Source organism: Manacus candei, unplaced genomic scaffold (assembly GCF_025592945.1).
Source record: "Manacus candei isolate 608988 ecotype Guabito, Panama unplaced genomic scaffold, ASM2559294v1 h1tg000053l, whole genome shotgun sequence".
Taxonomy (NCBI): domain Eukaryota; kingdom Metazoa; phylum Chordata; class Aves; order Passeriformes; family Pipridae; genus Manacus; species Manacus candei.
The window spans coordinates 4,013,162-4,037,857 of NW_026138101.1; the positions used below are offsets into that span (position 1 = coordinate 4,013,162).

Here is a 24,696-nt window from a genome sequence, read left to right on the forward strand (position 1 = left end):
CCCGGCGGAGGGGTGGGGCGGTGCTGGGCTGTCGCGCGTGCGCGGGCCGGGGCAGGGGCGCTGCCCCGGGAGCGCGCGGCCGCCTCGGGAGCGCGCCCGGCCCGAGGATGCGCCAGGAGGGACAACCCGGGCGGCCCCGGCCGGGCACAGGTAAGGGCGGGGGGGACCCCTGAGCTCCTCCGCTTCCCCGGGGCCGCCGGGCCCTGAGGGGGGCACTGGCCTGCCCGAGGGCGCGGAGCTGGGAGGGGCCCGGAGTCTCGGTGGGACAAACTGCGGGTGGGCCGGGGGGGTGAGGTGGGGCCTGACCGTCCAGCCCCGTGAGGGCGGAGGTGAAGTGAGGTGAGGTGAGGCGAGGTGAGCCCTGCCCTGTCCCATAGGTGAGGCGAGGTCAGGTGAGCCCTGCCCGGTCCAGCCCCGCAGAGCCCCGGGGGCAGTGCCAGGGGCATCCCCGGGGCTGCCACGGCCCTGCCGGGAGCCTCGTGTGAGGGCTGGTTTGGTGTCCAGGATTTTCCGGCTGCTGCTGTCTCCGGCATGGTCCCCACTGCCACCTTTGGGCTGAGGCGGTCCCTGGGGGAAGTGGTGTGCCAGGAACGGGGCCTTTCCTGCTGCACATCCAGGCTAGGAAGGACGGGGCGCTCTGCCGGGCTTGTCTCGAGGTGTGGCCGGAGCTGCGTGGGGCTGTGGGCTCGTGGGGCATCACACAACCCGCTGGCACTGCAGTAGAAGCACGTTTAGTATCGAAAGCACATCGGTCTCTGACATCAACACATGAACCCTTTCATGGAGAGCCTCAGGTATGTTTGTGCCAGAAGGTTGGAGGAACAGTCTGACAGGAAAAAATGACTCCATGCCATGGAGGTGACCTCCAGCTTCTCAGAGTGGTCCAGGGAAGTTCTCCCAGCTCTGTTCTTGCAGAAACCTCACTGGCTTACAGAGTGATGTCCTCAGTTTCTACCAGCATTTCTGTCACCTCTGCTGTTCTCTGTGCAGAACTGACAGCTCTGAGGCAGCACCTCTGTTCACAGGAGGTCTCTGCAGTGCAGTAACATCACAGGTGTGAGAGCCCTGCTTCAGAGTGAAAACCTGTCAGAGATTCTCCTGCCTCCTCAAGACCTGTGAGGATGTCACAACCAGTAGCAACTTTATTAGTTGTACAGCTGCTATTACAATCTTTGTTTTCTTTGCAAACTCAATAGCAATGACCAGCTGGATGGAAACAGTGCCCCTGTTGCATGGCCAGGGCTCTTCACAGCTTACCAGAGTCTGCTGCAAGAAACTACCTCCTTCAGATTGTTTTGTTCCTGCCTTCTCTGAGCTCTATTTGGTATGCTCTTGTGTGGTGACAGACAGTGAAAATTCAGGTTTTCTCCATCCAAAGCCACTGGTGACTTTGTTACCTGTGGCATCTCTTCCAAACTGAGGAATCTTTTCTTTCTTAGGTCTTCCTTATGAGAAGATCTTGATGCTTTTGATCTCCTCTGAATTACTCCCAGTTCTGCTTCCCCTCACTCAGAGGGGGAAGTACCAGACGTGCATGTTGAGCTCCAGAGGATGGTGCTCTGGGAACTTCTGTGGTGGCACAGTGCTGTTCTTGGAGCATCAGGAGTTGGTCCATGGCAGTAAATCAGCAGTTTTTGTGTGTTTGTGCCAATAGCTCTTAGTGGTACCAGTGCAGAAGCACATCACATTTGGGTAATAAGTGAGTTTAAAATGAATTCCACCTGAGATTTTTTTAAAGGGGCAGTTGGATAGAACACAGGAAAAAATAACACTTAAAATGAGTGACTGTTACTGAAATCAGCTTATCTGAGTAGCAGGAGTCTCCTGCTGCACATGCTGTGCTGTGCTCTTAGAGCATTTCCAAAGAAATCAACCTTTTCTAAAGTGTTGTCATGTTGTGTGTGACATTGCTGAGCACATCTGTGCAATGTGGTGCAAGCAGGCACACACTCCTGGTCTCTCTTCCACCTTGCTTTGTGTCTCTTCAAAAAGGAGAGGATGCTCTTTCTACTGTAAGCATTTTTAGTTCTTCCAGCCCATAAACTGCCAAATATAGATGTGTGGGGACTTCAAAAGTTACACTTGCTGTCCATCCAGTTGCAAGATTTTATTTTTATTTGTGTCATTTGTATAAAACAAGCCTGGGTACAAGCCATCCTCCTTGCCAGTATCCCAGGATCTCACCCTTTTATGTAGAATAGTAAATATTTTCAAGATCCTTTTGATCTTGGTTGGTAGCATATTTGAGTGTTCTGCTAAATGTTGTATAAAAAGGAGTTTATTCCAATGAACTCCGTTCATCTTTATAAAGACTGACAAAGACAGGATCACTGCAAACACTGCATCACACAGAATAAGGAAAAACCTACTGAATTAATTAAGTAAATATTTTATAAGCCATTTTATGGCATCTGTAAACATTTGTGGGTTTTTCAGAATAAATACTCTCAAGTGCTGCTGTTTCTGTTTCCTAGTTTCATGTCTATACTACAACAATACCTAGAAATTAACTCGGGGTTGCAATTGCATTTATATAACAGATGCTGGGCAGTGTGGGCACCCCCAGACTAACAAGATGCTGATTGCAAACAAAGCACTTGCCCTGTGAGCAGTTTGATTTGTGTGCTGGTTCTGCCCAGGGCTGTGTCAGGATTTGCTTTCACGTGCTGTGACTTAATGAGAGTATCTTAGAATGGGGAGGTGAGTAACTCTCTCTTTCTGAAACAGCTCGTGATTCTTGCTGCTTGTGGGGATCTTTTCCAAAGGTGTTGATCTGGTGCTGGTACCAGTTCTCTTTTTAAACGTGGTCTTTGCTTTTTCATTGTGAGCTTCTAACGAAAACTGAATAAGTCATGTTTTTCTTTCTGAAAAAAAAAAATTCAGAAAAGGTCAAGAGTGGGTGTAGCAGATGAGAATTCAGAAAGGCACAGAACAAAAGCTGGATTGTAGGTTTCTTTGGCGTCACAGATTGAGGAGACTTCTGACATCTGCCCTTGAAGTTGGTGCTATAAAGGCAGTTTGGGCAGTTGTGGCCAGAAGCTGTGCTAAGACAGACCAGCAAGTAGGGATCAAAGGAATTAATTTACCAGGAAATACTTAAAAGAACAAAAGGAGTGTGACTTAACCAAATGTATAAGGAATATCATAATTCTGTTCAAACTCTGCATTCCTGGAGATTAAATAGCATGGGCAGAAGGAGATATTTTTAATGGTCCCAAGTTAAGTAAAGCTTTTAACTACCCACAGTGGACACAGAGGAGCGCCCTTTTCCTTTCTGGAAAGCAGTTTGCTGTGTATTTAAACACTGACAGTGTCTCTCCTTATAGCATTCTCCTCCCCAGGCAAAACAAGCACAGTGAATCCAGGCTTTCCCCACAGGACATATTTCCTAGATGTTTTCTGGAGCGACTTAACAATTTGCCATAAAATTGTTAAGGTCCAAGTAGTTGTTTTCAGCTTGTGTATTTAATTTAGAAGAAAGATTTATGTGCCCCAAAGTAAGCCTATTATTTCCAGCTATCTCAATTGGTCTAATAAAAGATATTACCTCATCTCACAAACCTTTTTCTCATTTAGGGACTTACATCATCACAACTAAAACAGCTCTGCTTTTACTGCCGGTGCGATAGACTCTGTGTCCTGTTCCCCCAGTGCTTCCTGTTGCTCCCAGTTTGTGCCTCGCTGTCTCTGGTTTGTCCTGTGTGCTACTGTCTGTCTGTGTGCTGAGTTTTGAAGCTGAGGAGATGCTCAGACTCTGTCGAGCTGCTTTCTTATGTTTTTTCTACAGCAGCATTTTAGACTTGTCCCTTAATGCTGTTGTCTCTACGGATTGCAGGTTTTGGGGGTTTGGGTTTTTCTCAGGATGTCAGAATGCTGTACAAAGGACAGGGGGTGGCATTCGGGCTAGATGTGCTTGGTACCAATATGTGCCTTTTGCTGAGTGACTTAAAAACTTTTCACATTTTAGGAGCTGTGAATGGGCAGCAAGCTGAGGAGCCGAACGTTCCACCGAAGGCCTGCGTGTAGACCCTGATGGTTGAATGAATGAAGGATGAAAATGCTCCCTGGAGTGGGTGTGTTTGGAACTGGCAGCGCCGCCCGGGTCCTGGTACCCTTGCTGAGGGCAGAAGGCTTCTCCATTGAGGCGCTGTGGGGGAAGACCGAAGAGGAGGCCAAGCAGCTGGCAGAGGAGATGAACATCTCCTTCTACACGAGCCGGACCGACGATGTGTTGCTGCACCAGGACGTAGATTTGGTTTGCATCAATATCCCCCCACCACTGACCCGGCAGATTGCTGTGAAGGCTCTAGGTACCTTTTTATCTTTGGAGTTGGACCAAAAATCCGCAGCTCGTTGGCAGATTGAAATTTGAAGCTGTTACCCCAGCACAATTCTGGTTGCTCCAACGGGCAAATGCAGTGCTAGAGGTTTTGTGTGGAATTGGTAGTGCTGTCTGTGAGAAAGGTTACCTAGGTTTTTTTGTAAAAATCCTGTTTATAATTGCTTATAGCTCTGCTTGAACCAATTGGGCTGAAATATGTCTTCTTCAGGCTGAACTTATGGTAGGGAGTTTTTAATAAAAATCAGCTGTATCAGAGATAATAATGAGAAGGTAAAATGTTTTCATGCTCATAAAAAGAAACAACAAAGCAATCAAAAAAAAAACCCCAAAACAAAACAACTTAAGTTGTTTAATTAATTTCTAATTTTCCCATGTTCTGCACTAGAAAACCAAGAATTGCCTGGGATGGGAGGGTTGTTTAGTTCTCCTTTCTGTTTTCCCCACAAATAAAACCAAACTTGGAACCTGAAAGACTTTGAAAAATATGTTTGCATGCATAGAATCTTGTGAGTTAGGATCTGAGAGACTTGCTGTTTCCAGCTGTGACCCTGGCCACCACCTGGAGCTCAGCTGGGACATCCATGTCCATGGCAGACTGGTGTGGTCCCGGGTGGAGGAATCCTTCCACCTGACACAGGAGGGCAGATGTTGGGGACAGCAGGAGGAATGCAGGAAGATGGGCTGGGTGAAAGCATTTGGGAGAGAAAAGATAACATCCCAGACTGGTTGGGCAGGGAGGGGGGAGCCAACTGCCCAGGCATCCTGACATTTCTTAATTCTCCAGTGTGACTTTGTAGTGTTAATGTCCTCTCCTGTAGCACAGCGTGGGTGTCAGTTTGCATGTAATTCTGAAAATAACAAGGGTGATATTTTTACTGTGTTTACAAGAGATCCACATGGGTTAATTTTAGGGTAGGTAATCTCTCAGACCATGTGAGGCAGGCTGGTTTGTTGTTCTTAGCCTCTTTGCTCTACAGTAATTTCTTTTGGAAGTAAACAACTCCCTGCACAAACATTTGCAATGCCACTTAGATATGCAGAGAGAGATTTCAAGCTTTTTTTCCCCCCTTCTTTTCTTTTTTATATTGTTAGATTTGTTTGTTTACCTCGTTAAAGTACTGACCTTTGAATTTAAGGTACTCTGATTTTTTAATATTTGAACTGTAAGTTAGAATTTATCTCTTTAGATATGCTAGAATTTCTTTTAAGCATTTGTTAGGTAATAGCATTTCACTAGGTCTTTTGGCTCTTGATGATCAAGTGGGCTAAAAGGAGAGGATTGAATCTTCTCTGGTGAATTATTGACTAAAAGGGATTGAGATTCCTTCTTTGAAGGCTGGCAGCCTGTAAGATGGCATCATCCAGAAGAGGAAAGGGAGGTAGAGCTGGTGCAGAAGTGCAGAGGTGGAATGTGTGCTTGACTGCAATTTTAGGAAGTGGAAAGCTGAAAAAGCTGGGGAAGTGGATGGATGTAGAAGTAAAGGGTAACTTACTCCTCACTTCATCTGTCCTGAGTTGTTCTGATCTGCAAACTGATGCAGGCAGCTCAGACCCAGTGTGATGCTGACCTTGCCTTTCAGCTTTCCAGGTTCCTCGTGGTGGTATTTGTAGATCTGCTGCCAAGTATGTCGTGACTTATTTCAAGCCAGTGTTGGGTGGTTTGATGTCACTGTGTGTTCTGAAGGAACACAGAACTAGGGTAGGGCCAAAGATGGCAAGTACATTTTCTCTGGAAGCCGAGATTGATACAGTGATGGTTATAATTAGAGAATTATTGGCTGGGAATTGTGTATTACGGATCAGTGTTTACTAGCCAAGAGACTGAGCTTTAGGAAAGACTAGATGTGGTAGAGTGATAATGGTCTTGTGTGTTGTGATTTGTTTTGTTGAGGTTTGTTTTAAAGTGCTGACATTTTTATTACTTATTTGTGTACAATTTTATACCTTTTTTTTTTTAAATTTAGAATGTGCTTCCATTTTTATTCCTGGCAGGAGAAAGAGACCCAGTTTTTCTAGGCTGTGCAGTTGGCTTGCATAAGTTTCTTACTGTCAGATATCCATGAGCAAGCCTAGGTACAACTTTGGCATGATGGGGACAAAGCAGTGACACTGGTTTGAGTTCATGAACCAGACAGAACAGATCAAAGCCCAGAGGACAGTAATTTACATTGAAATCAATGTAATCTTATGGTTTATCTCCACAACAGGCAAAGCAAGAAGCTCTCCTAAAATTTGTGCTCCTTTTGATCTCAGAGGAACTAAATTAATTTCACAAAATGTCTGTGTTGTGGTTCAGGTCCCTCAGTTAAATGTACCTACCATTGCATGAGGTGAGAACAGAGTGGAATTACTGGCTGGAGTGAAGTGTAAAATATGGGGTATTTGTCCTGTGAAACGAAGTTCAGGCAGAACATGACAAATCCTCAGAGTACAATTTCTTCAGGATGCTAAAGCTAATGCTGCTGCATGTACAGAGCCCAGCCAACACATGGGAGTAGATGGTTTGTTTGAGGAATCCTGGCAATGGTGACCTTTTATTCTCTTTTTTTTTTTCCCTGCCTCTTACTGTAACAGCCAGTTGCGTAGCCATAAACAGGAGAACTTCAGTGGAGTGCTGGTCTGCAGAAGCTGATGTGCTCCCTGCAGATGGGGTTTGCTCCAAGGGGTGCACAGAGCAGACTCTGAGGCATTTCATCAGGGCAGCCTGTGATGAGCTTCTCTCCTTGCTTGCTGCCTGTGAGGTGAGGAAACACAATTCCACAGCTCCACCTCCTTCCTTCCAGGACTTGCAGCCCTTTCTGTGGGCTTAGACCCACCTGTGAGCTGATTTAACCTTCCTGCTTGGAAAGAGGAAGCTTCCTTTACCAAACTGGGCCTAGTTGGTGACCTTACCTGGCTCACAGAGGGCTCTGAGGAGCACCAGAACCGTGTGGTGGCTCTCAGGTCTCCTGGCTGGTGAGGGCCTCAACAGAAAATTTTGCAGCTGTGGTTTAAGAAGACAATATGGTACAAAGTTCAGATTATTCATTACCAAAACAATAGTAACAGGCTGAGGGATGTAAGTTGCTCTGCCTTGGAAAACAAAAGGCATGGCCATTATGTTGGTAAGGAAACTTGTAGCCACCTTCAGCTGGGCCCTTGTCCTTGCTGCATAGCCATCTCTGTGAGCCTGGGGACAGCGGGAGGGATGTCCCACTGATGGCAGCTGCAGGATTATCCCAGAGCTGTTGTGGTGTACCCAGGTCTCTGTCCTGGCACTCTGGCAATGCAGTGGGCAGTGCTGAGCTGTGGGTGTGCTGACTGCCCTCCCAAAAAAGGGCATCAGCCAGTTTTAGCTCCTCAAGTGGCTCAGTCTGCGCTGGCACAACGAGCACAGCACTGAGCGAGGGTGAGGCCGGGCAGCAGAGCAAGGGCAGCCCGGGGTGATGAACCACTCCTGCTCTCCATCCCCCACTGCAGGGACCCAGGGCTGTGCAAGGGGCAGAGTGGCACTGGCAGAGCACTGGCTGCAGAGCTGTACCCCATGTGTTATTTCTGCAAGCTTTGAGGACTGTGGATCTGCTCAGGGTGCTCTGAACATCCTGTTGCTTTCTCTGTTTGCTTGTACTTACTGTAACCTGGCTAGAGACAAGTGCCATGTAAACAAGAAGGCAGATAAGCCAGGGACTGAAGCAGCTCCAGATGCTTCTCCAAGTGCTTCAGCTGTCCCTGCAAAATACTGAACAGAGTGTTGTGCCTCACCTCAGCGGCAGGACTGGGGACAGGGGAGTCAGAAATGGTCCCTGAAATGGGGGGTTACCAGTGGGGGAGTCAGAGTGTCCGCTGGGAGTTTGACCTTAGCCTTTGTTCATTAAAGCTGCTGTTGACTCAAGTTGATTTAGGGGTTTTCTGACTTGTAGACTTTTTATTTCCTGACTGGATTTTGCTTGTGTCTATTAGAAATGGAGTTCTGAGTCTCCAGTAGCTGTAGCTGACCCCTGGAGCGTGCTGGCCCCTGGCCGGCTCGGAGGGTTCCTGAAAGGCTGGCTGGGCACAGCCGGGAGGTGGAGCACCGAGAGCGCTGTGGGATCTGCCTTCCCCTCGCGTGTGAGAGACCGATTTAAGCGCCTGTGCCGGCATCTTCTCATTGGGAGTCTATTAAAAGCTGTTCTGAGCAGGGAGCACAGTCTGCCCCTGGGTAAGGAGGAGCTTTCACACCACTGCGTGTGGTGATTCCTGCAATTCCTGGGCACAAACTGTGGTGTGATGTGATTGACCTTCAGGTCTGACATCACCAGGAAATGTCTGCAGACTTCTAGGTATAACCTTGGTTGTTACATTGAAAAAAGTCTAGATAAGTATTTTATCAGAACAGATATAGGACAGGAAAAAAAACAGGAAAAGTAAAGCCCTGCCATGAGAAAGGGAATACCAGCAGTGCTCCAGATGTAGGAATTGGTTAAAGCTTGTACTGTGATGCTCTTTTGTATTACTTTATTTCTGCTTTAAAGTTAAAAAAATTGAATTATCGACTGCCCTCATCGATTCAGGCTGAGCACAATGCAAAGTGCATCACTAGCAATAAAGCCACAGTGGGTCAGCCTGGGAGGGCAGCTCTTGTCTATGTAACTCAGTTACTTTTTGCCTGATTGTATGAGTAGGCTGCACACACAGACCAAAATGTTTTGCTTTCTAATTGGAAATGCTTTTAAAACAGTCCACTTACCTAAACATTATTTCTAATTCTTGTGTTCTGTACACAGAATATTTATATAAGAATGTCTTTGATATATGCAATATCTATATATATACTTTAATACAAAGTATATATATATATAAATCTATTTAAAATAATATATTCATAGCGATGGTGAAATACAAAATGAAAATCAAATCTCCCCTTCCCTCACCCCTTCCCTGCAGGGTACATGATTTTTTTTTTCCCCTCTGGCTGTACAGGTATTCAAGTAGTTTTATAACCACAGCACACAAACTGTGTTTTGTTCTGATGCCATGTGGTGCCATTTGGACATTTACCTTTCATGATGTAAAAATCCTCTGTTTATTTGGAGCCTCCCTGTGTGGGAGTTCGTAGGCTCTGCAACTGGAGCATCTGGGAGGCATCACTGAGTCTTGCTGCACTTGGCATTCCCATTTTAGTTCCCAGATCCCTGCCTTTGAAATTGCAGCAGGAAAGCCTGACTCTTAAAAACTTCTTGACAACCTTTGGGCATCAGAGCGTGTTTCGCTCACATGCTAAATACGTGCTTTTTTTTTTTTCCATTCGTGCTGCAGGAATAGGGAAGAACGTGCTCTGTGAGAAAGCTGCTACCTCCGTGGATGCCTTCAGGATGGTCACGGCTGCCAGGTATTACCCCAAGCTGATGAGCATCGTTGGCAACGTCCTGCGTTTCTTGCCCGCCTTCGTGAAGATGAAGCAGCTGATAGAGGAGCACTACGTGGGCAACGTGATCATCTGCGACGTGCGGGTGTACGGGGGCAGCCTGCTCAGCCACAAGTACAACTGGATCTGTGATGAGCTGATGGGAGGGGGGGGGCTGCATACCATGGGCACCTACATTATCGACCTCCTGACCCACCTCATCAGCAGGAGAGCCGAGAAGGTGCACGGTTTGCTCAAGACTTTCGTGAAGCAGAACACGGCCATCAGCGGGATCCGCCACGTCACCAGCGACGACTTCTGCGTGTTCCAGATGCTGATGAGCGAGGGGGTCTGCTGCACTGTGACCCTCAACTTCAACATGCCCGGATCGTTCATCCACGAGGTCATGATTGTTGGGTCCGCCGGGCGCCTCATAGCTCGTGGGACGGACTTGTACGGGCAAAAAAACACCGCGCTCCAAGAAGAACTGCTGTTTACAGACTCGCTGAGTGTCAACAAGGGCCTTTTGGACAAGGGCTTTAAAGACATCCCGCTGCTTTACCTAAAGGGAATGGTGTACATGGTGCAAGCCCTGCGGCAGTCTTTCCAAGACCAGGAAGACCGTCGGACTTGGGACCATAAGCCTGTGTCTATGGCAGCCTCTTTTGAGGATGGTCTGTACATGCAAAGTGTGGTGGAGGCCATCAAGAAATCGAGTAGGTCGGGCGAGTGGGAGGCTGTGGAGGTGATGACCGAGGAACCAGATGCCAACCAAAACCTCTGTGAGGCACTTCAAAGAAATAACTTATGAATATTCCTGCCTTGGAAAATAGGACAGTTAACACTTCTGGCTGTAATGTAAAGAAACCTCTGTTTTTAAGATATGTATATTCTTATTTAATAGCCTGAGTTTCTTGGTTTTTTTTTAAACGTGTAAAATAATGTTCTGATAGGAACTGTTCTGGTTTAAATTGTTTAAAGAGTTTTAAATGTTTCTGTTTTAGCAAACATTTAATTTTTGTCTTGGAGACTGGTAGGAAAACTTGAATTGCCCTTTGCACTTGCAGTAGCTGAAGTGAATCATGGGATCCCTGCCATTGCACGGCTTGGAAATGGGACACAACCCCTGTTGCACAGGTCTGATTTAACCACGAGAGCATGTAGAGCAAGATCAGGGAGTATCTGTTGTTCAGATGCCTTTTTCTTCTCTCTGAGACTGATTTACATTTTAATCCTCAGTTTGTAAAATTTTATAAAAGAGTTTAGTGATGTAAGAGGTCTCTAAACTCCTGTAGGACAAAAAGTAGAAGGAATGGATTAGAATTGGTAACATAAGGATCGGCCTTTTGGCTTCCTGCACGTGGCAAATGTCTTTCAAATTCATTTAAACTGGTGTTTTATTTAAATGATACTATAACTCTCTGTTGTTGCTGTCTTGGCAGGAAAATCTTCAGGAAGTCTGTGATACATTGTGCTATTCTTCCATATTTGTAGACGTTATTCCTTCTACTCAAGAGGCTGCCTGCATCCAGCAGCTTTTTTTCCATAAGCTGTGTGTCTGTCAGTTGTGTTTACTGCCTGGCAGCACTGGTGCCATGCCTGTGGGGCCACGTTCTCATTTCTGTGACTATTAATAAATGCCTCCCAGGGTCACGGGATTGCCACGGTGTCGTGGGTAATGAAGTTGTACAGCATTAACCTTCCTGGGACCTGAAGGTGGAAGGAAGGAGGTGTTTCCTACCTCTTGCAGCTCTCTTAACGTGCTGTCTGGATAACTGTCACACTACACCCATCCTGATAGTTGAGAGAACAGGGACTGAACTGCCATGGGTAAATCTGCTCCTGATCTCAAACACTGGCTATTAACCCTCTGGTCCTGCCCATCTTCATGTCCTCCTGCAGCTTGTGTCCAGTGGAGAGATTTGTTGGCAGATGATGGCTGGAAGTTCATTCCTTTTGTGAAATGTTTCTCTCTGAGGCAGGTATGTGGAAAGAATAGTCCAATTTTAACTATGTTTATTTTGTGTACTTGAAAGCTTTTTTAAAAAAATGTTTTCCCACTAAATTGTAACCCTGTGTATTTATGGATATTAACATGCACGCTGCTGTTTGATAAGCTGGACCTTCCTGAAAAGTATCATGTTTTCTACAGAAATAAAAAGTTGTGTTTGTCGAGGACATTCTTTATGCAGCTGTGTGCTTGTGTTTGATTTGGTCAAGCTATAGCCATCCTAATAAAAGTGAACAGGAGACTTACAGCTGGGACCCAGTACCTGGTGAGTCCTTCCTTTAAGGGGTAGAGGTCTGGTGTTCCTGCCATAGCTCTGAGCATCTAATGTCTGTGGTGTCTGTGTGCTATGTAAAATGGGTGAGATAATGTCTCCCGAGCTCACCTGAAAGTCACCACCTTCATTCAGATAGCACAGCTCTGGCTGATTTCATGCCAGTTTTGGGTCTGTTATGAAGTTGTCTTCCTTGAACTGAGAACCTTCCTCTGTGCCTTTGTCAGTATGTTTGCATTGGGCAAAAAAATCTTAATTACGGTTCCTATAGGAGAAGAAGGAAGCGCAAAACATCTCCGGATGATCCCAGTGAAGGAAACACGGTGCCAAGACTCCTGGGTGAGCCAGAGACATGACCGCAGAATTGTGCGGAGGGCTGAAAGGGGCTTCTCCTGGGCTGGCTCCATCCTCCAGCTGCCCAGCACGGGCGGAGCGGCATGGTGGCCACGGGAGCGCTCCTTTGGATGAGGCGAATCCCGGCCGCGAATCCCGGATTTCCCCGTGCCATCCCTGTTTGTCCAACGCGGCTGTTGTGCACTAGAGCCCGGGGCCGGCTCTGGGGGTCAGTGCCCTGCCCGGGCGCAGCGGCGGGGCCGGGCCCGCCCCTCCCGGCGGAAGCGGCCGTTGCCGGGGAGCGGCGGGGCCGGGCCGGGCCCTCGGTGCCGGCGGGCGGGCCCAGCCCTGCCCGGCCCGGCCGGGAGCGCTTCTCCGCGGCCTCCCTCGGTGAGTCCTCTCGGAGGTTGGGGGGCCGCCCGCCGGGGCTCGGGAGCGGCGGAGGCCGGGGAGGGCTGGAGCTGGAGCTGGAGCCGGGCAGGGGCAGCGCCCGCGGGGAGAGGCGGGGAAGCCCCGGCCGCTCTCGGCACCCCGGGGCCGCGCTGCTGGCAGCGCCCCCGGCCCCGCTCCCCGGGGGCCAGGAAGGGTCCCCAGGGCTGTCCCGTGTTGCCCAGCGGGTCCCGGCTCTCGGCACGGTTGGTGCTGGTCCCGAGCCGGCCCGGCCGGAGGGGTCTGGGCTGCGGCACCAGCTCCAGGCTCCATCGCCCGACCCGCTGCTGCACGTCGGGTCCCGTAATCGCAGCCCGGGGCTCGTCCCCGCGTCGGGGAGGAATCCCACGTGTCGAGGTGGGGCCGCGGTGTCGTCATCTGCCCTTGCTCCTCAGGGAGAGGACTGGGCTGCAGCCCTGCGATACCCACATCAGTCTCTGCCCGCCTTCCACCGCCGAGCACGTCCCTCGTTCACCTCTTGCTCCAGATGCTGCAGTTCACACGTCTGACTCCCTGGGCAGACTGTCCAGGCTGGCTTTGTTCCTAAAGTGCTGTCGATGGATACCTCGCCAGCTCCCAGGAAATATGTTCAGAATGCAAACGCCGGTGTCGCACTCGGCTGTACCTGCCCCTCTGTTTTCAGAGAGACAAAGAGAATATGGGTCTTTGAGACTGGCAGGTGGGGAAGAGCTGGTGAGACCTGGGGGAAACAGCATGGGAGTAGTATTAAAAGGAGAATATTAACCTCTCTCATTGCAGTCAGCAAGCTTAGGCAGGGACTGACACCACTTGGGTAGGTCTACAGCACATGGACCTCATTGCCTGAGCTCTGATTCTGCAGGAGGAATGGTTGCAGATCCAGGTTCTGCCCTGTTTTGGTGCAGCCCTCAGGCGTGGAAGTTATCCTGATGTGACTTTCCATTTCAGCTAAAACTGTTGAGGAAGGAATCAAGCATGCAAGACCAGCTGCACGGATATTAGCCCTTTGATTTGCTGCAGATGACTTGTTCTGCTTATCACAGCTTATCTCAGCCGTGGGATGATTTTTCCCATGCTTTTTGCAGAGATTGGCTCATGAAGGCAAGAAGCTGGGCTGGTGTCAGCTCTGTGTGTGGTAGCAGCTTCCTGGCCAGGGACACAGGAACAGCAGAAATGTCGTCTGTGAAGAAGAGGGAATGCTTCCAAGTCAGATGCAGTGGGTCCAAGGGTGTGAAATACATCTGCCCAAGCCTTGTCTGTTCCCATGTTTTGTAGTTTACTTTGATGCCAAAAACAAGCAACAAAAGGAAGCTGTGGTTCTTACAGGCTCTGAAAGGTCTCAGTTTGCCAAAGGGATAAGTAGCATTTTTACTGCTTGGTCAGCTGCAGCAAAGGGCACAAAGAGTCGAGTTAATGGTTACTAAACTTAGAGGGACGCTCTGGGAGAGAGAGAGCTGGAGCCTGCACTGCTTGACTCCTAGGCCAGCATTAAACTGTGGTCCTGGGGGAGAAGTGAGCAGCCCTCCAGGCTCAGCCAGGGTGAGTGAGCAATGCTAAAGTTGTTGGGTTACCCTGTGCCTCCTGTACAGGGCAGGGAACAGGGCTGAGGCAGCCCTGTGGCTGCTTCCCTGTGAGTGTACAGGCTGGCAGGGGGTAAGAACAGAGAGGAGCTGCACACATGTATCTGTGTACCTGGACTTAACCAGCCTGTTTTGCAGAGTCTGCCTGCATCTCACAGCCTGTGAGTGCACTAAATGGTGTTTTTCTGGTGGGAGCAGGTCAGGTACTGTGTTGTTGATGTTTAGGTTTCTAACATGGTGATAAGAGAAGATGCTGTCCTGGGTGCAGACAGTGATCAGGTCAGCCCAGGGCTGACCCTGTTCCCTCTTACCTCTCCTCTGTGCTCACAAGCACCTGCTCCTGCTGTGTTTCCCTGGTGCTCGATCCAGTGCTTCTCTGATCCCCATGTGCAGGGAAAAGCCAGACTGCTTTTGGATGGGAGGTTACACAGGTAGAGAACGAACCCAGCAAAAGAAATGACTTGTTTGATAGAGGAGTAGTGGGTGGAATTGGCTCAGTACAGGACTGTTGGTGCTGCAGACCAAGCAGGCAGGAATGGCAGCAGAGGAACTCCACACATCCCCACTTGGCAAAAGTGAGCCACGAGGTTCTCTCACTCGTGTCCCCCAAGCAGGCCCATGGTCAGCAGGAGCAGAGCAGCAGCTTGGGAATTCTGTACATGTGGTTGGTAACTGAGGTTTGGCAGCTGCTTCCCAGGGCTGGGAGACTGGTACTGGGGGCCAGTGTCCCACATAGGGGCATTCGCTATAGGTACCTAGATGGGCAAGATGCTTACTGTTGTAATGAGGTTGTCTGATCTTGCAAGATCCCAATCCAGGGGTGATGTGACTTGCAAATCAGGGAGTAGGTGTCATTTGCAAATTCCCTGCAGCAGGGCAGGGTGCAGTTGGGATGTGAAGGTATAAAACGAGCCTTCCATCCCCCGCCTCCCATCAACTTGCCTTTCCTCCTTCAACCCCCAGCAATAATTGTCTGCTCTGTTACAGGTCTTGATTTCAGCCTGTCATTTTGCGTGTAAATTACTGGGTTGGAACACGAGTTCAGATCAAGATCAGATGTGCATTTCAAGGCCAGTAGCTGTTCTGGAGTGATCTCATGGTGAATGCTTTTTTTTTCCCGTTTGTTTTTTTTTTCTAGAATGAGAGAGCCTGTTCTGGCTTAGTTGGATCCATTATCAAGGAGATTAAATAATACCAAGCCAGCGTCCTTTTATCTCTGGCTGAGAGTCTGTGCCTGCTTTTCAGAAATAGCTTTCCCAGAGCAGCTGGGTACAGGCTGCACATGCAATGCTGGTGTGCAGTAGTCAGCACTGCTTACATTGCCTCTGCTGCTGTGTCCAGGAGATGAATAACAGCGTTTTGCTAATGGGTCTCATGTCAACAGGGGTGATTTACCAAGGAAGACTGCAGTGCATTAGTTGCTATGACTCAGACTCACTCAGCCTTGTACTGATCGTTTATTGGTTTATAAATTAAACTGCAGATGCTGCGTCCCGTCAGTGCCGGCATGCCAAGGATCCTGAAAGGGGTTCTTCCCGGAGGGTTGTCTCAGAAACCTTCGAATGATGCCTCAGGAGTCAGGGCATGCAGGTTGTAGCCCCAGCTCTCACAGCAGTGACTCCAGCCACGCTGCCCTGGCGCCTGTCAAAATCACGGTGTGACTCTGTTTAGGCAGTGAGGCTCTTGTGGCACCTGCTGAGAGCTCACCAGCAGCCTGTGCCTGCTGGGGTGGCATCCTGCATCCTCGTGTTCTGAGCAGGGAGCAAGTCCCTCGGGTTTCTTGTAGGCACAAAAATGCTGTCCAGGGGGTCTTGGTGAGCAGCACAGCTCCTGCCCCTTTCTGCTGGAAGGGTCTTTTCTCCTGCTATCATGGGAAGGGGAAATAGAACAGGGATCAGTGTGGGCCAGAGCAGGGACTAGCAGATCTGTGCTGCACTGAAAAGTACTTTGGAAATTAGAGATATTTTTTTCTAAGCAGGTGACTGTTCTCCCCAAGACCTGAGAAACCAGCTGGGTTCTTCCCGATAAACCCAGTGTGTCTGCCCCTGCATGATCCTGCAGTGAAGTGTTTTATCTTGGTTCCTTTTAAGGTTCATTCCCAGCCTGCTCAGGGGTGGTGACAACACAGGTGTGTTCTCAGGGAGGATGCAGCCTGGTGGAGCAGGGGCTTCAGCTTCCTCTGGGCAGGCTGTGTTTGAACCACAGGAGCCGTTTAGAGGGAGCCCAAGGTGCAAGATAATTCAAATCTCAGGCCAAAACCTGTCAGATCATGGCCAGCTACCTTGTGTTTCCTGTTTACTGAAGACACACAGGGAGCTGATCTGAGAGCAGCTCAGCTCTTTGTGTGTTTGCATTAAATGTTTCTGTATGGGAGAACAGAGCCAGGAAGGATTTTCTGTTTTGAAGGTACTGATATTGCAGCAACCACGGACATTTCAGGTTCAGTGCTGGTAAAAATGCTGATTAGACCCACAGTAGGGATGGTGCTGCTGGACCCTTCATTTCACCTGCATGAGGTCCACTTCAGGGTGGTTTCCTACTTGCAGGTCATCTCTGTAGCTGGGGGTGAGCTCTCTAACAAAGGTCAGAAGTTCCCCTCATTTCTATTTCTATTTCTATTTCTATTTCTATTTCTATTTCTATTTCTATTTCTATTTCTATTTCTATTTCTATTTCTATTTCTATTTCTATTTCTATTTCTATTTATATTTCTATTTATATTTATATTTATATTTATATTTATATTTATATTTATATTTAATGTAGCTTTTCAGTGGCTCAGTGAGCCCTGTTCATTTCTGTTCTCAGTGCTGGTTGGTTTCTGTGGCAGAGGCAGGGCAACGTGTGGCAGGATGTGTGAGGGGCCATCCAGGATTTCTGGCCCCATTCCTCCAGACCCTACGCTTTTTCCAGAGTATTACAAACGCCCCTTCTCAGGTGAGTCCTTGGTGCTTGCTACAGATGTGTGGGTTTGTGCTTTGGCACAACAGCTTGCATGTTTGATGTCCTTATCCTTTGGTGTCCTCGACAGTCTCCATTCACACCAGTGCAGGTGCTTCTGCTGCCTCATGGATGGTGATCCTAAAGGGGATCTGTACAGCTGGTTGAAAAATGGGAAAGCAGAGGTGGAGAGGGGGTCTTCAGCATTGTTTGTGGACTGTGAGTGAAGAAAACTATGAGATGATAATTTCCTGAGAAGGGTCTCCTTTTTCTTTCTCTGTAGCTCAAGGGAGGCTGGAAGGAAATGCTCAGAAGCTGCATTTGAGCTCTGGCCCCCTGGACCCAGTTCCCAACTCATACTCTGCTTTGGGCAGTGCCCGCCAGGCCCAGCCAAGCCCTCGCATTCGCCCCAGTGGAAAGGACTTCCTGGAGAAGGGGCGGAAGGGGACACTCGGCCTCTTGCTGCAGCTCGAGGGGATCTCTCTTGGCGGGGGATTGCCGGTCAAGAGTGAGTACAGCCGAGTCACTGCTGGCCTGAGTTGCCTTTTGGGCCAGGGATGGAGCATCAGGGAGTTGGGTGGATTCCTTGGATCTGCTGCGTTTGGCCTGGCAGTGGTGTCACCTGTGCTGGATAGGTGCTGTTATGGTCTCCATGGCTCCAGCCTGGACCAGGTCTAGAACTGGAAGAGGGACTTCAGTCAAACTAATATATATGAATCAAATGAAACCTTCGTGTATAGAGGATGTTTAACATGGCAAATTCCTTGCTGGTGAAGCCAGGCAGGATTTGGGAAGAGTGTCTGTAGGTAGAAACTGAGAACATCTTTGCAGAAGATGTTTCCCTCTCCAGGGGTGTCACCCAGAGTACATTCAGAGGTCCAGGAAGGAGATAAGGCTGAGCCCTGGGTGTCATTTGGTTTGTTTCATGTGCTGGCGTTGCCCCCAGCCTAGGGCCAGCGTGGCAGATGCCAGCTGGTGACTGCCACAACTGCTGTGCCCATGCAGGAGGGAAGTGGACGAGGGTCTGGTTGTGTCAGCTGAGATCTTCCCTGTCCTGGGAAGCCCAAGGAAGGATCATTTTTTATTCAAAACAAAAAAACCCTCCACAATCCATAACCTCGGTGATGTCCACTTGAACGTGGGACAATGGCTGACCCTGAAACCAGGAACAGTGCAAGTTTACAGCTCTCCAGCTACCATTAGCCAGCCCTCCCTACTTCATCACCATGGGATGCTGATTCCATGGGATGGGAGTTGGCCTTGCTCTTGGGAGGATCCTGGCATAGCTGGCACAGTCCATACTGGGAGAAGTGGGCCACTGAGAACAAGGGAGGCTGTGAACACCAGCAGTGTGCACAGACCTGTGCTGATGCTCATCTGAGCACTGTGGGATCCTCTGGCAGAAGAATCAGTCCAGGAGTGTGCACCTAGCGTGGGAGGGATGCAGAGATGGCCCAGTCTGCAGGAGAGGGCAGAACTTGCAGGTTCTGTGGGCTGTTGGACCACCTCTGGAGACAGAGCTGTGGGCTCTGGTGCCAGTGCTCCAAGAGCCTGCATCCCTTGGCAGTGTCTGGGAGGTGAAGGTGTGTCTTCCCTTGCTGTGCAGGGAAAGAGCCCAAGGACTATGAGAAGGAAAATGTGAGGCGGATAAAGGAGATTCAGAAGAGGTGCAAAGAGAAGGAGCGAGCCCAAGAGCACAGCCAGCCCAAGCCTGTGAAAGCTCTGTGGAAATCCCAGAAATATGAAAACGTGGAGTCAAAGGTGAAGGCCAAACTGCAGGTTGGTACCTACAGAGCTCTTGAACTCTCCTGGCTTGGGATGTGGTTCAGCCACGAGGGACAGTGGGATGATGGAGACTGGGGAGTCACAGAACCGACAGGGTGTGGGGGCACCTCGGTGCTGAAGCACAAGGGGCAGACATGGCAGCAGAGTGAGAGCGTGTGGTCTGGGTCCAGAGAGTGAGTGCTGCAATAATAATAATCCCTGTCCTGTCTGGCCAAGCAGCCCCCCAGGCAGGGGAGGCAGAGAAGAGGGAAATCTCATCACACCAGTGTGGTGGGTTCCAGGTGGTTCCCTCTCCCAGCCGTATTCCCTGCCTGGGATGCTCCCAGTGATACAGGGAACTTGTGCAGACAGTGGGTACAAGCTGAGCCTGAGCTCCTGCACAAGCTTTCCCCCAGTACTCCCTTGCTGAGTTGGAGTCTTCAAGTTCCTCCTTATCTCTGCATTGCTTTCCTTTCATCTGTGGCCAACTTTTGACGCTAAAAGGATGTGTATCGACAGCAACTGCAAAAATTGGCAAGATCATTCTCAAACCAGTGGTCCCAAATGCTCTGTCCCTTCTTCCTGGGGTGCCACCAACCTCTCTGATGTCAGTGACCCCTCCACACACAGGAGCAAACCCACGTGTGCTTCAGGAACGAGAGCCTACGCTCTTTTGATGAATCTGAGGAAGATTGAGATCATTCCTTCCTTTGTTCTGGGGGGAGGGGGTGGTCTCTGCGCAGGCAGTTTGTGCGTGGTGCGTTACTTGTGCTCTGTGGATTCCTCCAGAGGGGTGACAGGCGGCCCTGGCACTGACTCACTTAGCTTTAACTGTTGCTGTGGCTCTCCTGGAGCTGAGGTGTTCCCTTTGAAGGATCTCCGTCCTCTGTGAAGCTGCTGCTGCTCAGAGTTTAAGTTGATTCTGTTAGATCTTGAGGACTAATGCAGAGTTTCTTTTCTCTCATCTGTCCCTGAGGCTGTTGACTGTAGCAGCTGCCTTGGAAAGGGCTCTGGCAGTCCCAGTGCTCCCAGGGAACGTGCTGTGCTCTGCTAGCGTGCTCATAAAACCACAGCCTTACTCGACTTTGAGCCAGCCCTGCTAAGGAAAGGCACTTCTCATTAACTTACTGGAGAGATCCAGGTCTTCTGGCTCCTGTTGAAACAAGACTGATCATATTTGGAGCAGTGCTGAGGAACATCACATACCCTGCTCCTTACACCAAAACCACTGATGTGACTGACTGATCCCACCATCAGTCTGCAGCTCTGCCCAGCTAAATGGGCCAGGCAAGAAGGAATCTGCCCTGAGGGGCTGCAGTTCAGCTGAGATTGCTGCTGAGACTTCGGGTACCTGTAAAGATCTGGGGGCTGCCCTGTGTAGTTCCTGTCTCTTCCAAGAGCAGAGCAGTGCCCTGGTTGCATTTATCACAAGGTCACCCCCTCGCAACAGTGTCAACTTTCGATTTTCAGGGTTTGTTTGCAAAAAAGTTGTCTCTGAGATAGTCCCAGACCACCTGCTAGACATCAAGTAGTGTCACCTTGTGCCAGTGTTAACCACAGCCTTTGAAGATGCAATTCCACCAGACTCCTTCACTCTCCACTCTTTTTTCTGTCTAGAGTGATATAACCACAGATTTGAGATGCTGAGCAGAGCAGCACTTGAGAACAGCACCTCAGCAGTCAGCTTCATGCCTACCTGTGCCACTTCATTAAAGCTTCCTGTGGCAGGTCAGCCCTCCTCTGGATCCGTGGAAGTGGGATGACTTCTGGGAGTTCAAGGTGTCTGGTGTTGCCAACAGGGGAGATGTGTCTCTCCCTTGTGTCTCCTGCCTTTCAGCACATTTACCCCACGCTGCCATTTGTCCTTCACAGCAAGATTGCTGGGTTTTGAGGAACCATTATCACTGTCAGTGTGGAATGTCCATGGATTTAGCTTGTCCCTCACTCCAGTAGGTATCCTTTGGGTTATCTGGTGTTACTCTCCTTTTGTGCCTACCAGGTTAGTCAGTAAAGAGGGATTCTCCACTCAGTGCTGCACATGCATTTGATCCAAATGCACGTTTCTGCAGATTTTCCTCTCTTAGCAATTCTTTACAAAGTTCTGTTTCCAGGGCTGGATTTGTTGCTTTTTGGCCTTTGCTGGCTGACTACTGATTGCCTTCCCCCAAGAACTTCTGCCAAGTCATGGCAGGAAGCGTGTGCTGCCGTGTGCCTGCTGGAAACCTGTGGCTGAGCTCATGGTTGACGACCCAAAGTTGGTTGGATGGGTTTCTCTTTGCTCCAGTCTCCCTCCAATAGTGGATCTTTCCTTGCCTTCCCCAGGAGACCTCCCCACCTCCAAATCCTGAGGCTGTGAAATTCCTGAGAGCATATTCTCGCTGTGGCTCTGGGATCAAGCCCTGCAGACTGCTCTCCCCAAGGCCTGTCAGAGCCAAAAGAGCAGACACAGAGACTCCAGAAGCACAGGATGCTGAAACCAAGGTGAGTGGCACACTAAGTGCATCCATACCAGGGACTTCTGGCACCCATGCATCCCAGTGGTTTCCTGGTTGTGTGTGTGTGCCCAGAGGGCCCTTGACCCCTCGCTCTCTCTTCTTCCAGATCCAGGTGGAGGGCAGGGGCATCGACTTCATCAAGCACAATGCCTGCAATGCCAAGCGGGCCCCGCTGCGCCGCTCCCAGTCCCTGCAGGCACTGGCCGAGCTGCTGGAACAGAAGCACCGGGAGCAGGAGGAATACAACAGCAAGCAGAAGGGCCATGTCCCCCAGTAGTATGTATGACCCCCCTGTAACAGCCTTCACTGCATCCCCCAGCCTCTGCATAGAGAGGGGCTGGGGACAGAGGCACACTCACCGTGCACAGCAGCGCCATTTACTGTGGCCTGGGGAATAAACACTGTCCCTCCTGCCTTCCTGACTTAACAAACATCACATGGCCAGTGCAACTGGGCTCAGGAGTTTTGTCTCCTCCTCCCTTGCTTGCCACTGTACAGTGATGCTGATGTGGGGGTGCTCTGTGTGCTCCTGCCCCTTCATGAGCTTTGCTCCACATGATGCAACTTCGGCATTAAAAGGTCTAGTTTTGGAGGGGCAGAGAGCCCGCTCTGCCTCACAAGTGTTCACTCTGCCTTGGACCTGAAGAACATCCAACTAGTGCTGTGCATTTGAGGGTTCTATGTGGAAGGCTGTGCCTGGGTGCCCCTGTCCTGGGACTGACCACGGTGTCAGTCCTTTGGCTGTGCATCCTCGGCCATGAGCTGCTCTGTCCGACTTCATTCTGCCACTGGCCCACAGACAGTTTTGCGAGGACTCGGTGAGCCAGAAACGAGCAGCAGCATCCCTTGTCTCCAAGGAGCATGTGTTGGCCTGAGTGTGTCTCTTCCAGCAGCCCTTTGGTGCACGTGGAGTGTGTTTGCTCATGTGTGGGCTAAACCCGCCTGTATCCTCCACAGCGAGGGCGTGTGCCAGCACGTGGATCCCTTTGGTCCTCAGGCAGTGACGTGGAGCGTAGCGGGGTTTGAAGGTCATGATTCCTGCTCTCTGCCGGTGTCCCTGGGCTGCCCCTCCTGCCAGATGTGCCAACACCTGTTCTCCTTTGCCTTGCAGCCTGCTGGAGAGGAAGGAGCTGTGGCGCAAACAGATGGAGGAGCGGCTGCGGAACCTGCCAGATCCCGACACGCCGCCTGGCCACACCATGATGCCGGAGGACCAGCGGCTGGAGACCCTCGGCAACCTGAAGCAGAGTAAGAGGGAAAAAAAATGGGGATTCCAGCTGAGAAAAACAAGCAATCCTAGCCAGGATTGCTTGGGGGGAAGAGAGTTGTGGGCCACAGATTCCTGCCACTTGAAGGGTTGCCTGGAATAAGGCGTGTGTAGGCAGGATGTGAGCTGTGTGTGTGGAAAGAGCAGTCAGTCTCCTGCAGCTTGGTGGAACCTGCAGGTTACAGGAGTGGCTCTCTGGAGCAGGCTTGTCCAGTGGACCCAATGTTAGGGTTACTATTACTCCTAAAATGTTGGAAAGATTTTAGTTGGAATGGACCCTCAGAGGTCTCTAGTACAATCCTTGGTTCTTAAAAGCTGGAGCAGGTCCTTCAGGTCCTCATCCAGCTGAGCTTTGAATAGAAGGATTCTAGGTCAATGTTCCAGTGCTGCCATCATTCTCATGGCTGGGGATGGGGTCATAGTGTCAGGAAAAGGATGGATTTATTTGTTCTTCAACTTACACTACTTGTCTTATTTCTCTTTTTACAGGCCAGGAGCAGCTGATAAAGGACTTGGTTCTGCTGCCAATGCGTGGAGACTCCCTCAAGATGCAGAACAGGCGGGTAGAGCTGGAGAGGAAGCTCTCCCAGATAGAAGAGGCAATCAAAATTTTCTCGAGGCCCAAGGTCTTCATCAAGCTGGACTCCTGAGCCAGTGGGTCCACTGTACTGTGCTGCTCTGCATGAATATCCTTCCTTGCTGTGCAGGAATGGACATCACTTTAGGAGGGAAGGAGAGGAAGGCATGTTCCAGACCCTGGGCCCATGCAGGTGCTGGTACAGTGTCCAATGTTCAACTGGCATGCTTTGCTCACCCTCCAGTGCTGTGTCTTGTCCACAGAAAAGGGAGGGAGATGACCTAATATACTCCTTGCTCAGTGGTCTGGAGAACAGTTGTCTCTGTGCTGCTTGACTTCTCACAGATCAGCTCTCTTCTCTGGATCCATGCCATCACCTTGTATTTTCCCATTTTTTCCCACTTTTAGATACTTGTAGGAGCTCTTCCATGCTGCTGCCTGTGGTGTTCCTTGCCACGGTTTTTCTCCTGAGCCTGGACCGTGGTCATGGCTCATCCTGAGCACCTGCAGGCTCAGCAGGTTGGGGACAGCTTGGGACAAGGAAAAGGCACAGAGCTTCAGTGCTTTCTGCCTGGGGAAGGGCTGAGCTGGCAAGGCAATCTGGTGGGATGTCTGGAGAAGCTTTTGTTGTCTTGGGGCAGGAGATACTCTAATAAATCAGCATTTCCAATCTCTCAGTGTTTGTGCAGCTCCCAGTAGGCCCAGCAGGGCCTGAGGAGGGGTGGTGGGCAGCAAAGACCTACAGCACTGGCACAGTGCAGGCAGGGGATGAGCCGTGGGTTTCACAAGGCTGGGCGCTGGGACACAGTGGTGGACATGGAGTGGAGCATGTGCAGGACAGGGCTGGGCAGATGCCATCACAGAGGAGAGCTCGCTGCCTCCTTACCTTCAGGTGCCACACAGGGACCTGTGCAGACCTTTGCAGGCATCCTGCTGCATGAAGCAAAGGAAAATTTAAGAAGGGATTGTTTTAGAAGGCATTGTTTTAGAAGGGATTGCTGGAGGGTGCATCTGCTGCTCAGCAGAGGGGCAGTGCCACAGCTTGGACCCATGTCCCGCTGAATTAGGAGAATCTTCAAGGACAGGGTGGCCACCACCACCTTGCTGAGGCTCTATCCCCAGATGGTGCCACCCTGAGGTGATACACCCTTTTTCCCCTGAAGTCCCATCAAACTTTCCCTCGTTGGAGCTTGTGTTGTTGCCCCATCTCTTTTGTTGTGTGGGGTGGAAATACTGCACATGGATCCCCAAGTAGCTGCCTTGTTACAGGGGTGGCTCCATCCTGGGCAGGATTTTGTGGGGTGGGGATGTTGTGGAGCATTCCAGCCCTGCTGGCGCTCTGCAGT

At 50.1% G+C, this 24,696-nt stretch overlaps 2 protein-coding genes across 17 annotated transcripts; both read left to right on the forward strand.

Annotated features, from left to right (window-relative positions):
• The first annotated feature begins 46 nt into the window (after nt 1–46).
• GFOD2 (glucose-fructose oxidoreductase domain containing 2) lies at nt 47–11,882 on the forward strand. Of its 5 annotated transcripts, XM_051801913.1 has the most exons (6): nt 47–150; nt 1,197–1,324; nt 3,968–4,310; nt 6,917–7,083; nt 8,282–8,519; nt 9,617–11,882. In XM_051801913.1, exons 3-6 carry the CDS (start codon nt 4,052–4,054, stop codon nt 10,513–10,515), a joined length of 1,563 nt encoding a protein of 520 aa, XP_051657873.1. In that variant the 5' UTR covers nt 47–150; nt 1,197–1,324; nt 3,968–4,051; the 3' UTR covers nt 10,516–11,882. The 5 variants fall into 5 exon arrangements, with proteins under 5 accessions (XP_051657873.1, XP_051657876.1, XP_051657874.1 ...); XM_051801914.1 differs by lacking the exon at nt 1,197–1,324 and having other exon boundaries at nt 48–150; XM_051801915.1 differs by lacking the exons at nt 47–150; nt 1,197–1,324 and adding an exon at nt 2,551–3,690.
• ENKD1 (enkurin domain containing 1) lies at nt 11,450–24,020 on the forward strand. Of its 12 annotated transcripts, none has more exons than XM_051801921.1 (10): nt 12,597–12,709; nt 15,295–15,406; nt 16,854–16,890; nt 17,116–17,244; nt 17,531–17,755; nt 18,854–19,026; nt 21,334–21,492; nt 21,613–21,782; nt 22,618–22,754; nt 23,263–24,020. In XM_051801921.1, the coding sequence occupies exons 2-10, from the start codon at nt 15,404–15,406 to the stop codon at nt 23,421–23,423; spliced, it is 1,194 nt and encodes a 397-aa protein (XP_051657881.1). In that variant the 5' UTR covers nt 12,597–12,709; nt 15,295–15,403; the 3' UTR covers nt 23,424–24,020. The 12 variants fall into 12 exon arrangements, with proteins under 12 accessions (XP_051657884.1, XP_051657890.1, XP_051657881.1 ...); XM_051801922.1 differs by lacking the exon at nt 12,597–12,709 and adding an exon at nt 13,186–13,427; XM_051801925.1 differs by lacking the exon at nt 16,854–16,890.
• The last annotated feature ends 676 nt before the right edge of the window (nt 24,021–24,696 follow it).

Bases quoted from the DNA above. Each gene is read 5' to 3' on its own strand.
- GFOD2 (XM_051801913.1), top strand. From the start codon at position 4,052: ATGAAAATGCTCCCTGGAGTGGGTGTGTTTGGAACTGGCAGCGCCGCC. The intron at 4,311-6,916 runs GTACCTTTTTAT...TTACTGTAACAG, and splicing joins GATTGCTGTGAAGGCTCTAG to CCAGTTGCGTAGCCATAAAC. The intron at 7,084-8,281 runs GTGAGGAAACAC...TGTGTCTATTAG, and splicing joins CCTTGCTTGCTGCCTGTGAG to AAATGGAGTTCTGAGTCTCC.
- ENKD1 (XM_051801920.1), top strand. From the start codon at position 16,665: ATGTTTCTGTATGGGAGAACAGAGCCAGGAAGGATTTTCTGTTTTGAA. The intron at 21,783-22,617 runs GTATGTATGACC...TTTGCCTTGCAG, and splicing joins AAGGGCCATGTCCCCCAGTA to CCTGCTGGAGAGGAAGGAGC. The intron at 22,755-23,262 runs GTAAGAGGGAAA...CTCTTTTTACAG, and splicing joins CCTCGGCAACCTGAAGCAGA to GCCAGGAGCAGCTGATAAAG.